This window comes from Hemiscyllium ocellatum, chromosome 24 (assembly GCF_020745735.1).
Source record: "Hemiscyllium ocellatum isolate sHemOce1 chromosome 24, sHemOce1.pat.X.cur, whole genome shotgun sequence".
NCBI classification, from domain to species: domain Eukaryota; kingdom Metazoa; phylum Chordata; class Chondrichthyes; order Orectolobiformes; family Hemiscylliidae; genus Hemiscyllium; species Hemiscyllium ocellatum.
Genome location: NC_083424.1, coordinates 23999690 through 24015836, shown reverse-complemented (window position 1 = coordinate 24015836; position 16147 = coordinate 23999690). Strand labels below are relative to the sequence as shown.

The 16147-nt window shown below is 41.9% G+C and overlaps 1 protein-coding gene across 2 annotated transcripts in view; it reads right to left on the bottom strand.

Moving 5' to 3' along the window:
* thoc5 (THO complex 5) overlaps positions 1 to 12968 on the bottom strand; it is a 38179-nt gene extending 25211 nt beyond the window's left edge. Inside the window, exons 1-8 of one of the 2 annotated variants that reach the window (XM_060843955.1) lie at positions 12815 to 12968; positions 11929 to 12072; positions 8922 to 9035; positions 8374 to 8471; positions 6697 to 6843; positions 5693 to 5807; positions 4869 to 5001; positions 4188 to 4223 (exon numbers count right to left, since the gene is read on the bottom strand). In XM_060843955.1, coding sequence (XP_060699938.1) covers positions 4188 to 4223; positions 4869 to 5001; positions 5693 to 5807; positions 6697 to 6843; positions 8374 to 8471; positions 8922 to 9035; positions 11929 to 12072; positions 12815 to 12916 — 889 coding nt within the window. In that variant the 5' untranslated portion in view covers positions 12917 to 12968. The remainder of the gene's footprint in view (positions 1 to 4187; positions 4224 to 4868; positions 5002 to 5692; positions 5808 to 6696; positions 6844 to 8373; positions 8472 to 8921; positions 9036 to 11928; positions 12073 to 12814) is intronic. The other variant, XM_060843956.1, reaches the window with a different exon arrangement.
* Between the last annotated feature and the right edge of the window lie 3179 nt (positions 12969 to 16147).

The window sequence follows — 16147 nt, the reverse complement described above, 5'->3', positions numbered from 1 at the left end:
AATCCTCTCAAGTTTCATAATTGGAAGGAGACCAGAATTGCACGTAATATTCCAATAGTGGCCTAACCAATGTCCTGTACAGCCCCAACATGACTTCCCAACTCCTGTACTCAACGCTCTGACCAATAAAGGAAAGCATACCACTATCCTATCTACCTGCGACTCTGCTTTCAAGGAACTATGAACATGCACTCCAAGGTCTCTTTGTTCAGCAATACTCCCCTTGACATTACTATTAAGTGTATCAGTCCTGCTAAGATTTGCTTTCCCAAAACGTAGCACCTCACATTTATCTAAATCAAACTCCATCTGCCATTTCTCAGCCCATTGGCCCATCTGATCAAGATCCCGTTGTAATCTGAGATAACATTCTTTGCTGTCCACTACACCTCTAATTTTGGTGTCATCTGCAAACTTACTAACTATATCTCTTATGCTCACATCTAAATCATTTATAAAAATTATGAAAAATAGTGGACCCAGCACATATCCTTGTGACACTCCACTGGTCACAGGCCTCTAGTCTGAAAAACAACCCTCCACCACCCTCTGTCTTGTACCTTTGAGCCAGTTCTGTTTCCAAATGTTCTCCCTGTATTCCATGAGATCTAACCTTGCTAACTAGTCTCCCATGGGGAACATTGTTGAATGCCTTACTGAAGTCCATATAGATCACTTCCACCATTCTGCCCTCATCAATCCTTTCTGTTACTTCTTCAAAAAACTCAACCAAGTTTGAGAGACATGATTTCCCATCCACAAAGCCTTGTTGACTATCCCTAATCAGTCCATGCCTTTCCAAATATATGTACGTCCTGTCCCTCAGGATTCCCTCCAAAACTTGCCCACCACTGACATTAGGCTCACTGGTCTATAGTTCCCTGGCTTGTCCTCACCACCTTTCTTAAACAGTGGCACCACGTTAGCCATCCCTCAGTCTTCCGGCACCTCACCTGTATCGATTATACAAATATCTCAGCAAGAGGCCCAGCAATCACTTCTCTAGCTTCCCACAGAGTTCTAGGGTACACCCAATCAGGTCCTGAGGATTTATCCACTTTTATGCGTTTCAAGACATCCAGCACTTCCTCCTCTGTAACATGAACACTTTTAAAGATGTCACCATTTATTTTCCCACATTCTATATCTTCCGTGTCCTTTTTGACAGTAAATACTGATGCAAAATACTCGTTTAGCATCTCCCCCCATCTCCTGTGGCTCCACACAAAGACCGCCTAGCTTATCTTTGAGGGGCACTCCGTATGCCTACCAGGCCTTCCTTTCACCCTAACAGGAACATACATTCTCTGGACTCTCGTTATCTCGTTTCTGAAGGTTTCCCATTTTCCAGCCGTCCCTTTATCTGCAAACATCTGCGCCCAATCAGCTTTTAAAAGTTCGTGCCTAATACCATCAAAATTGGCGTTCCTCCAATTTAGAACTTCACCTTTTAGATCTGGTCTATCCTCTCCCATCACTATTTTAAAACTAATAGAACTATGGTTGTCCTTCATCTGGATGAAGGGCTTATGCCTGAAATGTTGATACTCCTGCCCTTTGGATGCTGCCTGACCTGCTATGCTTTTGCAGCACCACACTTCTTACTTCAGGAGTCTTTTATGCTCCTAAAGATGATGAGATTGATTAATGTGTGCATAGATAGTTACAACTATAAGCAAGAGTGTGGGGAAAATATATTGCAAAAAATAACTATGTTAAAAACGATACAAGTACAAAATGTATTTGGACCTGTTGCTTGGACTTAGGGTATAATTGTAGGCCAGATATGATTGTCGCACTTATATAAAAAAAAATCATATGACCACAAGACATGGAAGGAGAAATTAGGCCATTCAGCCCATTGAGTCTGCTCCACCATTCAATCATGGCTGATAAGTTCAACAACCCCATTCTCCTGTTTTCTTCCTGTAACCCTTGATCCCCTTGACAATCAAGAACCTATCTGTTTCCATCTTAAATATACTCAATGACCTGGTCTCCACAGCCTTCTGTGGCAGTGAATGCCATAGATTCACCACTCTCTGGCTGAAGAGGTTTCTCCTTATCTCCATTCTAAAATGTCTTCCCTTTACTCCAAGGCCATGCCCTCTGGTCCTAGTCTCTCCTACCAATGGAAATATCTTCCCAACATCCACTCTGTCCAGGCCATTCAGTATTCTCTAAATTTCAATTAGAACCCCACCCCTCCATCCTTCTAAACCCCACTGAGTATAGGCCCAAAGTCCTCAAACATTCCTCATACGTTAAACTGTTCATTCCTGGGATCATTCTTGAGAACCTCCTCTGAATATGCTTCACGGCCAGTACATTCTTCCTGAGATATGGGGGCCAAAATTGCACACAAAACTCCAAATGTGGTCTGACCAGAGCCTCACAGAGCCTCAGAAGGACTTCTCTGCTTTTACATTCAAGTCCTCTCAAAATAAATGCCAACATTGCTTTTGCCTTCCTGACTACTGCAAGTTTACCTTGAAAGAAACCTGGACTAGAACTCCCAAGTCTCTTTGCATTTTAGAATTCTGAATTTTTTCACCGTTTAAGAAACAGTCCATACCTCTATTGTTCTTACCAAAGTGCATGTCCTCACACTTCCCCATGTTGCATTTCATCTGCCACTTCTTTGCCCACTCTCCTAACCTGTGCAAATTTTTCTGCAGCCACCCCATCTCCTCAATACTCAAAACAGGCAACTTTAATTAAATTATTTTGTGACATCATAAATACATCCATTTAAATGATTGGGATTTGGTGATAATACTGGTAGTGAAACTGCCAGCTCCCCTCTAGAATTACTCTATTGAAACAGATGGCATTTCCAGGAGCCTGCACATATGCATGATAATGCTGATATCCAGAAGCTGCTGCCAGTAATCTAGAAGATGTGGCATTGACAACATTCCCCAAACAACCAGAAAGTCGATGAAAACATCCAGTTTATCCTATTAGTTTCTATGGTATTCTGCATTTCACATTTTAAAATTTATTATATTTTAGCTTTGACTTTAATATTCATAATGATTTTGCGATATGAAAGTTTCAAATAAAATTGAAGAGTTTCTGTGCAGTTAGCCTTTTGCAATCATGCATGCGAGGAGACTTCAATATGAGTGAATGCTTATCCTGCTCGCTAATATCATGGCTGCTGGACACCTGGAGATCCCCATTACTTTGCATCAGATTTAATCTGCTGTTCGGAAAGGGGAAGTCCAAACCACAGACACTGTTAGATTTTTCTGGGAACTCTCCCCGAGTTCAGCAGCAAGCTGCTGGCTGTAAAATTTACAGCAAGATTTGACCAGTCTTTAGACATGGTAAGACGTTTTCTTCTCTGCGGCATTTTTTTTTCAAAACCTATATTATGAACATGCCATGCTCATTATTGGTAATAACTGGTAATTGATAGGGATAGTATAATGTAGAGCAGTAATAGGAAAAGCTAGCTAGTTGCTCATCCTACCACTAAAAGAATTTAATGCATTGAAATATTAGTGGAAAAAAACCAAAAGATTCAAAATCAGAATCAGTACACTTAAAAAAAAGTTAATACAATCATTATACTAGGTCAAAATCTGCTTGGGTGAAGTACTGAAGTGTTTCACTCTGCTGATAATTCAGAATAAATTTAAAACATAAGAGTATCAGTCAAAATACAGGCAGCAGAAAAGCATACATAAATATATATATATTGATGTGTACACACTCAGACATCACCACAGTTAAAGTGAAACAGCGCAAACACTTTTCTATTGAAATAGATCTACATCAGCAAGATAATTCTCATGCAATATGTCAAGATATGAACCTAAAGATATGTTCTACAATAGCCTATGTAGGAAAAATTAATATGTATCACAAGTCACGAACTACTGATCAAAGATGACAAACTGCATCTATTCCAGAAGATATTATTCTTGGTTAAATTTCCAATAATTAAGGCTGATCCCTGAAGGCGTCCTGTTAATCTCTTATACTATATTCAACCTATAGCAATAATTGGCCAAGTTCACAATTGTAATTATATTTCTCAAAAAGTTAAATCTGGGTTTAAAATATCGTTATTTTATAAGCTATATTGTTCGATGATCGTTAGAATATATACAAAGCACAATACTAAATGCAAAAAGAATGCAAAGCTTAATAAACAATATTCAAGTCCCAATACTCACCCCGCCCATAGGGCTGGGAGGCCTTGTTCATCTGAGCTAATGGGGCATCCACCACCACAGCCAGAAGAGGATTACAAAATAGGATTGCGAAAGAGAGACACGGTGTCAGTAAAAGAAAACAGATCAGCAACAAAGCTGAGCTTAATCCAGTAATTTATCTTGCATGCTAATTTAAAACTAAACTGAAGTAAACTAGAAGACAAATGGCAAATGACAAAACCAGAAGTAAAACAATCAGAGCTGAGACATTCAGGTGTATGTTCCTTTACTGCCTCACAAATGCCACCCAGAGTGGACACACTTAAATTATACACAAATCTTGGTAAGAAAGCATAACAATTAAGGTACATTTGCCAGACTATTTCTTATTTGAAATAGCTTTTCAAAATCTGGCAACAAAGTGCAATACCGAAATAAAAAGGATAGAAAATGTTACACTAGCAAAAACTAATATGAAGAAACTGACAAGATTAATATGCATAACATTTCAAAAGAAAAAATATTTTTAGTGTGTAGCTTAAAAAGCCAAAAAGAACGTTTTAAATATTCAAATGGTTTGGATAAATTTTGTATGCACTAACTTCAACAGTTTATAGAAACAAAGTGGAAATGAAAACAAATGCATCATGATTTCAAACTATATGCATGCCAAAATATTCAGTTGCTACACATTCGACTTACCACAAGCTTGCCCATATGAATTTGCCTGAACGTACAGCACATATAACGGAGGAGGCAGGTGTCTAGCTATTTCGTATTGTTTATGAGTTTGGTCAAAGGGCATGGAAAGATACTCTTGGACTGGTAAAGATGCCTAATGGAGTAGTAAAATAAATAGTCAATAAACCACACATTGTTTATACATAGCCACTCTGCTGCTTGGTGCTTTCTAATGTTCATTTTTAGTAATTATTCGTTTAAGTTACTATTTTAGTGCTTTGGAAGTTTTCTCCCTTTTATTCATGTTTATTGTTATGCCAGATTTTCTCCATCTGAAATCTTTTCACTAGACCACTCCAACCCACCCCTAATGAGAACAAAATTAAAACATGCCTCCTGCCATGCGAAACGGTTGGACAATCTTGTACCATAACCCTGAATAACGTTCAGCAAAGTAATAAAAATCGAAGAAGAGTTCTGTTCTCTTCCCAACATTCTTGACTTCAATCAGCACAGGAATTCTCAAGAAATGTTTGAAGTTCCAAAAAGTATAAACTTGCAGAATATTATTTGTGTATTTAGTTTTGAGGCTGGATGTGCTTGCAGTAATCATACCAACAACACTGGAGATACCTTGACTCATACCAAGTGACCTTTCCTAATTATGTTGCGTTTCAAAACTTAAACAAACTGGATACAGGCACTTTGCTTAAGTAGTAAAGATGCTATATGGAGTTAACTATGCTTCCCTGCTTTGTGATCCAAAACATGGTTTTTAAATCATTACTACACAATCAAAAAAATTGAGATTTCCAAGTAAAGTTGAAATGCATTTTCCCAAATACCTGCATAATAGTGTTGAGCCTTGGCTGAAGACTATTTAAATATTCTTTTTTGATTTCAATGTCTTTTCGAATTTTCTCTTTGTTTGCTAGTGATTCTTTATACTTTTCAGCCAACCTACAAATGAAAATTAATAGATTGAGAGAGCTTTTTGTACAGAGACAGAAAGTAATCTGTCAAAAATACAATATTGAATAAATAGGAAGAGCAAAGGCAGTGTATGAGAACATAGTCATTGGCAACTTAAAGGGAACCTAGAGGTCTATTTTACAAATATATAAACCGTAAAAGGGTAAGGTTGATTAGGAAGAAGCCAATATCATATCTGAGGTACTAAATCAGTGTTTTACTAACGATACTGTCAATATCATAGTAAAGGAGGAAATAAAGAAAAAGGATATGATAAAAATAAATAACTCCAATAGCAGAATTAAAGAAAGTGCACTTCTCCTTCTGAGATCAAAACAATAAATCCTCACAAAATACTGGCTAGGTCCCAGCCAGAGCAGTGTGATGAAAACCGGACACCAAACTTCAGGAACATGTCAAGAATTGGGAGACAGAGCAGAAGCATTTGCTAGCATGATTCCAGGGAGTTGCATGGAGAGACTGACATTGTTCTCCATACAGCTGAGAGGTTGATCAGATTTTAAGGAGACATTCCTGAAGTCTTGAATGCTTTTTGTAGGCTACGTATGAGAAACTGCTTCCAATGGCAGCGGCCAATAATCAGAGGAAATACATTTAAAGCGGAAGAACTAAAGTGGCAGGAGATAAAACATTTTAACTCACCAAGTTATGAGCAAGAATGCACTACATGAAACAGGTTGAACAACAATTTTTAAAAAGGGAATGGAATAAATCCTTGAAAGAGATACATAATTGCCCAGATATGGAGGTAAAGAGTAGAGAAGTAGAATTAATGGCATCAGTCTTTAAAGGAACCGAGCAAAATAAGCTGAATGGCTTTCTTCTGTGTTGCATCATTCTATCAACATCTCCATACCTTTTACGCTGTTCAAGTTCCCAGTCCAAGCGTGACAGAGTCTGCTGATGTGGATCATTCATGGTGAGCATAGGCTTGCTAATGTCTGAGGGGGCCTCTTTATAGAATTCCTCTACATCCACCAAGTCAATCTCTTCATGTTTTGATCTAAATGACAGTACAGAAAGAGAGAAATTGGAAATATCTACTTTAACTTATATTAAGACAGTAGATTTTAGATTTGTTGTTTCACCAAAGTTCAAGAAAATTCTTATAAATTCAGTTATATGAAAAGCGAAGTTCAGTCCAATATTTCAACGGAGGGCCCATCTGGCATGACACACAAGGGTGATGGTAACAAAAACATACATTGCTAGAAAAGCTCAGCAGGTCTGGCAGCACCTGTGAAGTGAAATCAAAGTTAACGTTTCGGGTCTGGTGACCCTTCCTCAGAACTGATGGTAGCTTGGAAAATGTCGGTTTATTTGCAGAAGAGAGGATGGGAGAAGGGGGCAAGGAGTTAAGTTATAGTTAGAGATAAAGCCCAAAGACAGAGAAAAATAATTGGACAGACAAATGAATCAATAATGATCTGGCTGAGAGGGTGAATAGCAGTTAAAGGAGACTGCTAGTGGCTAACAATAGATAGTGTGCAGACTATGTGATAACAAGGCCAAGTGTGTGCATGTGCTCAGGGGCTAGGACATGGGGGAGTGCAGGCCCTAAAATTATTGAACTTGATATTGAGTCTGGAAGGCTGCAGGGTCCCAAAATGGAAAATGATTTGAGTAGATGTTTCGGGCATAAGCCCTTCATCAGGCATGTAGGGCATATGCCTGAAATGTCGACTCTCCTGCTCCTCGAATGCTGCCTGTCCTGCCATGCTTTTCTAGTGTCACACTTTTCGACTCTATTAAGGTAGCAGGCAACTGGAAGCTCATCGTCTTTTTATTGTAGGCAGATCGCAGATGTCCTGCGAAGTAGTCATCCAGTTTAAGCTTTGTTTTCCCAATGTACAGCAGAGCAGCGAATGCAGTAGACTAGATGGTAATGTGCCCTGTACAGTTCATTTACACATTCAGATGCCTTTATATCTATTCCCTTCAACATTAGCATAATACTGCTGCTGCCTGGTAAGTGCTGTTTATCAACACCTGCCAAACCAATGATCTCTACTGCCTTGAGCCACAATTGCAGCAAGTGCACAGGAACACCATCTCCTGAAAATTTCCTTCCGAATCAACGATCTTCCTAACTTGGAAATATCTCATTGTTTCTTTACTGTTGCTGTGTCGAAATATTCTCACCAACAGCACTGTGGGATTACTTTCTTCATAAATACTACAGTAGTTCAAGATGAATGCTCATCTCAATCTTCTCAAGAGCAAGTAAAGATTGGCAATAAATGCTGACTTTGCCAGTGAAACAGGGAATAAATTAAATTGTGGCGATCTGCCTTTCTGAGTGATTGTTAATGGATAACAACAAGTTGTATAACAAACTGTCCATCCAAAACATAAGTTTCAACTATGCAAATGAGAAATTTCTGGAGAATGAACAATGTGGAACAAATGGATTACTAGAACACTGAAGAGATTTGACAAGCATCACTGAAACAGAGCATTTGGATACAATAAAACCAAAAATGAGAACAGGAAACTATTAGAAAAAAATATCCTGTTAATGAGGGAAACTTACTTGAACTCTAAGCATTTGGTGATTTCCTTTTGAAGATGCATCACCTCATAGAGAAGATTCTGAAGTTGAAGATGAAGAGCATCCACTTTCTGTTTGGCCTGAGAAACAACAGCTAGAACTTCTAGTATCCAAAGTTTTCACGTTTAGTCAATTTGTTTATATTACTATTTCAAAAAAAGTCAATTCTGTTTGAACAATGTTTAAAGTTGTCACAGATTTCCTACTAATCCATTGAATTAATATCCCATAACTAATTAATACTAGGGAAAAAAAAACCTTATTCTGTACAATTACACAGTTATCCCATAAAACATTGGGCAAAGCCTCCATTAGGCAGCCAAGCAAATTTAAATACATTTACAAAAGTAAACAAGAAAACATGTTTAGAAAGTTAAAGAAATAGATTTTTTACTTCGTTATGAATCACTGGTAATGGAAATGGGGACTGAAGCAAGACTGGTGAACTTTAATTTTTGTCTGCTAGCCAATAAATCCCAAAATTAAAACAGACTTCAAAAGCTCCCCATTTTGATGCATGTAGTACTTACCTCGTGAGTTTGATCGCGACCCTTTTTTAACCTGATATGAGCCAAACGGTTTAACTTCTTTAGAGTCATGAAATGAATACAGCTCTGGATCCGCCGTTCGTCAATCTCTGCTGACTATAAGAAGAGAATAGAGAATTAGATACAGTGCAAACATAAAGCACTAAGCATCTGAAAATGGGGAACTTCTATATCTAGGGCTTTCCTGTTGAACAGTTGTCAGCCTTGACTCTTGGAAAGCATTTCTGTCATGCTGTTAGAAGTCTGTGTTCAGAGCATTGAGCACAATCCCAGCTGACACTTCAAAGGTTCTCTCTTTGGATCAGAGGTGAAACCAATGCACTGTGATCATGTGGATATAAAAGATCCCATGACATTATCCAAAGAGGAGCACAGGAACTCTCCCAAGAGAAGTGGCCAAGATCTACTTTCCAACATCACTGAAAGACAGCATCTTCTCATCAGTCACTACTATTTGTAGGAACTTGTTTTAGTCAGATTGGCTGCTGCATTGCATGAGTTACAATACTGACTAATATTTCATGAGCACTTGCTTGACAGTCAAACATTTTGGGAGGACCTGTGATTGTAAAAAATGTATTCTCAACACATATTCTTAGTTTTATTCTTTCAGTTGAAGGATCTTAAAGGAGGAAAAGCACTAATGTAACTGAACTATCTCTGCATAAAATATCTGTACAGTAATCTTTCCACTGAACATGGAAAGAATTATCCTATTCATACAAATGCTGCACATAGATGATCATAAATTGAATCTAAACTTAAATCATAATAATCTTAACAGAGATAATTACTCGCTCAGAAAGATCTTTAGCAATATTTCTGGGCTATTTATTGCAGACCTTCTAAAGGCATTACGATTAATGAAGAATATAATGCTAAGTTCAACTTACTTTGTCTATTTTAATTTTCTCATGAGATTTAATGTTTATCATCACTCAAGTAGTACAAAAAAATCAGCAGGTTCTAATAAACCCAAAAACCAACACTGCTTAATGACATGAACAAAGCTGAACCTGAAAACTAACCACTTAAACCCAATCCTTAAACACAATGTTATTAAATGCCAGAGCAGGCTCTATGGCCTACTCTTGTTCCTTGTTCATATAATGGATGCAGAACAGATTCAATGGGTCATATGGCATGTACTTGTTCCAACACCTTATGGCTCCTTTACTGTTGCAGGGTCAAAATCCTGGAACTGCCTCTCTAACAGCACTGCAACTATATCTGTAACAGAAGAAGAGTGTTTCAAGGAGTCAGCTTACCACCACGCTCTTAAGGGTTCTTAGGGATTAACAACAAATGCTAGCTGTGCCACTGATTGCTATATTCCACGAAAGAAAAATAAACACTACGCTCAGATTGAAGCACATACTCAAGGTTGCCCTTCAGAGCAGTACTGAAACCATTCTGCATTGTTGACAATACCATTATTTAGATGAAATATCAAAGCAAGGCCTATTTTCCCCATGCCAGTATCTCAGGTTCAACAGCCAAAGGTATTATTTGAGAGTGGTATATTTTCCTCGTGTTATGGCCAATACTCCTCCCTTACATCAAACAAACTTAGTTTCTACTGAGTTTGAGTCACTGTAACTCAGGTCTAACAACTCACCACTACAAAATATCCTTCAATTTTCTACAGCATTGAACAGCAGACCACATTACTCTGTTCCGACTATTATTCATATGAATACATGAAAGCAAAATACTATCAAACGATATATACAATACGATTATGTATTGTAGCCACAACTCTTAATTTTCTTTCCAGCAGCGGTTCAGCAGACAGAAAAAGTGCCAGGTGTTAAACATCCAATCCGTTTACTTATCTGTTTTCTCATACCTTGACAGCTAAGTCTTCTTTTAACACTCAAGGCCAGTTAGAAACTATATTAGACTACCAAATTGAATTCATATTAAGTTTTAAAAACAATATGGAGTTGGATGCGAGATTCACTGCTCTTGTTATTCACCTGGGGAAAAGACAGCATAAGGTGCAAATAAAGACATGAGTTAGGAGGTCATATTGTGGCTGTACAGGTCATTGCTTAGGCCTCTTTTGGAATATTGCATGCAATTCTGGTCTCCTTCCTATTGGAAGGATGTTGTGAAACTTGAAAGGGTTCAGTAAAGATTTACAAGGATATTGCCGGGTTGGAGGATTTGAGCTATAGGGAGAGGCTAAGTAGGTTGGGGCTGTTTTCCCTGGAGCGTCGGAGTCTGAGAGATGACCTTATAGATGTTATAAAATCATGAGGGGCATGGATAGGGTGATTTGACAAGATCTTTTCCTCAGAGTGGGTGAGCCCAGAAGTAGATGGCATAGGTTTAGGGTGAGAGGAGAAAAATTTTAAAAGGACCCAAGGGACAAATGTTTCATGCAGAGGGTGGTGCATGTATGGAATGAGCTGCCACTGGAACTTGTGGAGATTGGCAAAATTGCAACATTTAAAAGATATCTGGATGGTAATGGATAGGAAGGAGGAATGTGGGCCAAGTGCTGGCAGATAGAACTAGATTAGGTTAGGATATCTGGTTGGCATGGACAAGTTGGACCGAAGGGTCTTTTCTATGACTCCTAAAAACACAGAAAATGCTGGAAGAAGGGTTACACCCAAAACGTTGACTTCTTCACCTCCTGGTGCTGCTTGGCTTGCTGTGTTCTTCCAGCTTCCTGCTTGTCTACTTTGGAATCCAGTATATGCAGTTTTTTGTCTCTATACTCAGCAGTCTGGCAGAGTCAAAAAAATGTGGTGCTGGAAAAGCACAGCTAGTCAGGCAGCATCCTTGAATTAGGGTAAGAGTTAACTCAATGATCTATTAACTCTATTGAAAAATTATCAGCCTGAAACATTAACTCTCTTCCTCTATCCATGATTACTCCAGACTTTGAGTACTTCCAGCATTTTCTGCTTTCAATTCAGATTTTAAACAATCAGACAGCATTTTACTTTTCCATTTAAGTAAATTCAGCATTACTTACAGCATCTTTTCCTCCTTTACTCTTCAGTTCATGAATCTCAGCCATCAGCCTTTGGAGATCCTCACAGGTTTTCTTGAACATATCATAGTCTTTAGCGGGATCTCGTGTCTCCACTTCCGCTTCTTCACTATAAACTTTACTCTCCTAAAGAAAACAGACACAAGTATTTTACTCTTTGGTAGAAATTAAAAACAACTAACAGTAATTGATGATTACTGAGGTGTACATAGAGGTGGTTAAGCAAACTGACACTGCCACATGGGAATCACTAAATGTGAAAAAGCTGGACACAGGTCAGGAAGGATTCCTAAACCTGTGGTTTCTGATCAAACATTGAATCAACTTTAAACCAATTTACAGCAGGTCAGGCAGCATCTCAGGAATAGAGAATTCGACGTTTCGGGCATGAAGGGCTTATGCTCGAAACGTCGAATTCTCTATTCCTGAGATGCTGCCTAACCTGCTGTGCTTTGACCAGCAACACATTTGCAGCTGTGATCTCCAGCATCTGCAGACCTCATTTTTTACTTTAAACCAATTTACCTGACTATCGAGATTGTAATATCTCCGAAAATTAAAAATAAAACACCAGATGCGGAGATTTATCTTTAACTTTCAAAGGGCAGCAGGATACCAAGATGATCTTTATCCCAAACATAACCAGTTTCAACAGAAATGTCGAATAAAGGTCCAATAAATAAAAAAAATTGTTGGCGCTCTCTAATCCCCTTCACACTCAGGCATTCCCACAAGGTGCCTGTGAGGAGGAATTAGGCTCCCCCTCCCTCTGGTCATTGTAATGTTAACAAACAGCTCAACGTGTTGGTCTGGGCCTGGTCTGGGCCGGGCTAGGCCTCGGCGCCCCCAGCCTCACCCTCAGCCCCACCTGGTCACCATCACCCCGAGTCTTCCTGCTCTCCTTCTCCACCGCTCCGCCGTCACTCCGAATCACTTTGGTTTTCCTCTTCTTCGCCGAATCGGTGGACATGGCAACTTTCCCGGCTCCAGCAATCGGACAGTGACCGGGAAACTCTTCCCACTGCGCCGGAAGGGAAGGAAAAACGATACCTCCCCGCCTGCCGGGGGCGCTGTTTCTGCAGCATCCAGGGGAATGGGCTCCTCCCCGCCTGCCGGGGGCGCTGTTTCTGCAGCATCCAGGGGAATGGGCTCCTCCCCGCCTGCCGGGGGCGCTGTTTCTGCAGCATCCAGGGGAATGGGCTCCTCCCCGCCTGCCGGGGGCGCTGTTTCTGCAGCATCCAGGGGAATGGGCTCCTCCCCGCCTGCCGGGGGCGCTGTTTCTGCACCATTGAGGGGAATGAGCTCCTCCCCGCCTGCCGGGGGCGCTGTTTCTGCAGCATCCAGGGGAATGGGCTCCTCCCCGCCTGCCGGGGGCGCTGTTTCTGCAGCATCCAGGGGAATGGGCTCCTCCCCGCCTGCCGGGAGCGCTGTTTCTGCAGCATCCAGGGGAATGGGCTCCTCCCCGCCTGCCGGGGGCGCTGTTTCTGCACCATTGAGGGGAATGGGCTCCTCCCCGCCTGCCGGGGGCGCTGTTTCTGCAGCATCCAGGGGAATGGGCTCCTCCCCGCCTGCCGGGGGCGCTGTTTCTGCAGCATCCAGGGGAATGGGCTCCTCCCCGCCTGCCGGGGGCGCAGTTTCTGCACCATTGAGGGGAATGGGCTCCTCCCCGCCTGCCGGGGGCGCAGTTTCTGCACCATTGAGGGGAATGGGCTCCTCCCCGCCTGCCGGGGGCGCTGTTTCTGCACCATTGAGGGGAATGGGCTCCTCCCCGCTTGCCGGGGGCGCTGTTTCTGCACCATTGAGGGGAATGGACTCCTCCCCGCCTGCCGGGGGCGCTGTTTCTGCACCATTGAGGGGAATGAGCTCCTCCCCGCCTGCCGGGGGCGCTGTTTCTGCAGCATCCAGGGGAATGGGCTCCTCCCCGCCTGCCGGGGGCGCTGTTTCTGCAGCATCCAGGGGAATGGGCTCCTCCCCGCCTGCCGGGGGCGCTGTTTCTGCACCATTGAGGGGAATGGGCTCCTCCCCGCCTGCCGGGGGCGCTGTTTCTGCACCATTGAGGGGAATGAGCTCCTCCCCGCCTGCCGGGGGCGCTGTTTCTGCAGCATCCAGGGGAATGGGCTCCTCCCCGCCTGCCGGGGGCGCTGTTTCTGCAGCATCCAGGGGAATGGGCTCCTCCCCGCCTGCCGGGGGCGCTGTTTCTGCACCATTGAGGGGAATGGGCTCCTCCCCGCCTGCCGGGGGCGCAGTTTCTGCACCATTGAGGGGAATGGGCTCCTCCCCGCCTGCTGGGGGCGCTGTTTCTGCAGCATCTAGGGGAATGGGCTCCTCCCCGCCTGCCAGGGGCGCTGTTTCTGCACCATTGAGGGGAATGAGCTCCTCCCCTCCTGCCGGGGGCGCTGTTTCTGCACCATTGAGGGGAATGGGCTCCTCCCCGCCTGCCGGGGGCGCTGTTTCTGCACCATTGAGGGGAATGAATTCCTCCTACCAGCTGGGGGCGCTGTATTCGCAGTGAGGGAAAAGCCCTCCCTGCCTGTTGGGGGCGGGGTTTAAGGTAAAGGAACAAGCAGTGAAGGAAGGATAAAACTATGGACAGTTTCAGAAACTGATGTTTTTTATTTGTTTTGCGTGACTTTACAGTGGAAAAGTATAGTTATTATCTTTGGTTCACTTACTGAGAGCAGGAAATTTTTAGCTACAAGCTGAAAAGCTCTGTCAGAGTGAAGTGTATTAAAATAACCATACAATTAATGAGCTACCATAAATGTTTAATTGTGACTATTTTTTCATAGCAGTCCAAATGCAGCAAATCAAATTTGCACACCATCTACCATCTGTTTGCAAATATTGCTAGAGAAACTCAGTAGGTCTTGTGGCATCTGGAGAGAAAGTAAAGTTTTCAGGTTTAGTGGTGCATTTTCAGAACTACGCTACTTTATTTTCAAATAAAAGAAAGCCTGCATGAATGTCATACTACTAATTTTTTCTATTTTGATTAGATTTTTCCCTACAATGTGGAAACAGGCCCTTTGGCCCATCGAGTGCACACCGACCCTACAAAGAGCAACCCACCCAGACCCATTCCCCTACACTTACCCGTGACTAATCCACCTAACACTATGGGAAATTTAGCATGGCCAATTCACCTAACCTGCACATCTTTGATGCTAAATGAATCAAAAGTCTTGTCTTCTTTCACTATCCAAATGAATCTTCCTTTCAGGCTCTTGATGTTACTCATACAGAGTAGCTGGAAGTAAAGAGTCATGGATTCCAAACACCCATGTGATTACTTATGGAGTATGCATTCTGGCAAGGCAATCCTGTAAGACGGGGCAGAGGCTGGGTCCTGCCAACATTTAAAAGAAGGCCTGCAGAGTTCTACTGAAGAGCCATATTAGAATTGAAACTCCAACTCTAATTGTCTGTCCACAGGTGCCAGACCTGTTGAGTTTTTCCAGTACTATCGGTTTTTGTTTAAAAGGGGAGCAATAAGAAGACCACATACCTCTCATGGCATAGTGGTATTGTACCACAGTGGTAACCTTTTGGTTAGAATGTTTGGGCTCACATTCTACCTCAGGAAGTGTGCCATAACCCATCTAAACAGGCTGATGAAACAAAAATAAAAGTTATAGATTAGATTAGATTACTTACAGTGTGGAAACAGGCCCTTCAGCCCAACAAGTCCACACTGACCAGCCGAAGCGCAACCCTCCCATACCCTTACATTTACCTCCTACCTAACACTACGGGCAATTTAGCATGACCAATTCACTTGACCCGCACATCTTTGGACTGTGGGAGGAAACCGGAGCACCCGGAGGAAACCCACGCAGACATGGGGAGAACGTGCAAACTCCACACAGTCGCCTCAGGTGGGTATTGAACCCAGGTCTCTGGCAAGGCAGCAGTGCTAACCACTGTGCCACCGTGCCACCCACTATTTTGGGTTTCATGTCTCATCCGCTGATTTGAATCCAAATTGATAGCAATCAAACTTGGACACAGGACAACTGCCTCGAATGTGGGACGTTTGATTACCCTTTGTGAAGCAGACAATGTTAATTTTCCTTTTGACATCGACAAATTAAATTTGTGTAGCAGCCATAATGTAAAATGTGCTCAGGCGGTTCAATGGAGAATTATAATTCAAAATATGACACATTAAGTCAGGCAGTCAAAAGCTTGACCAAAGAGAAAG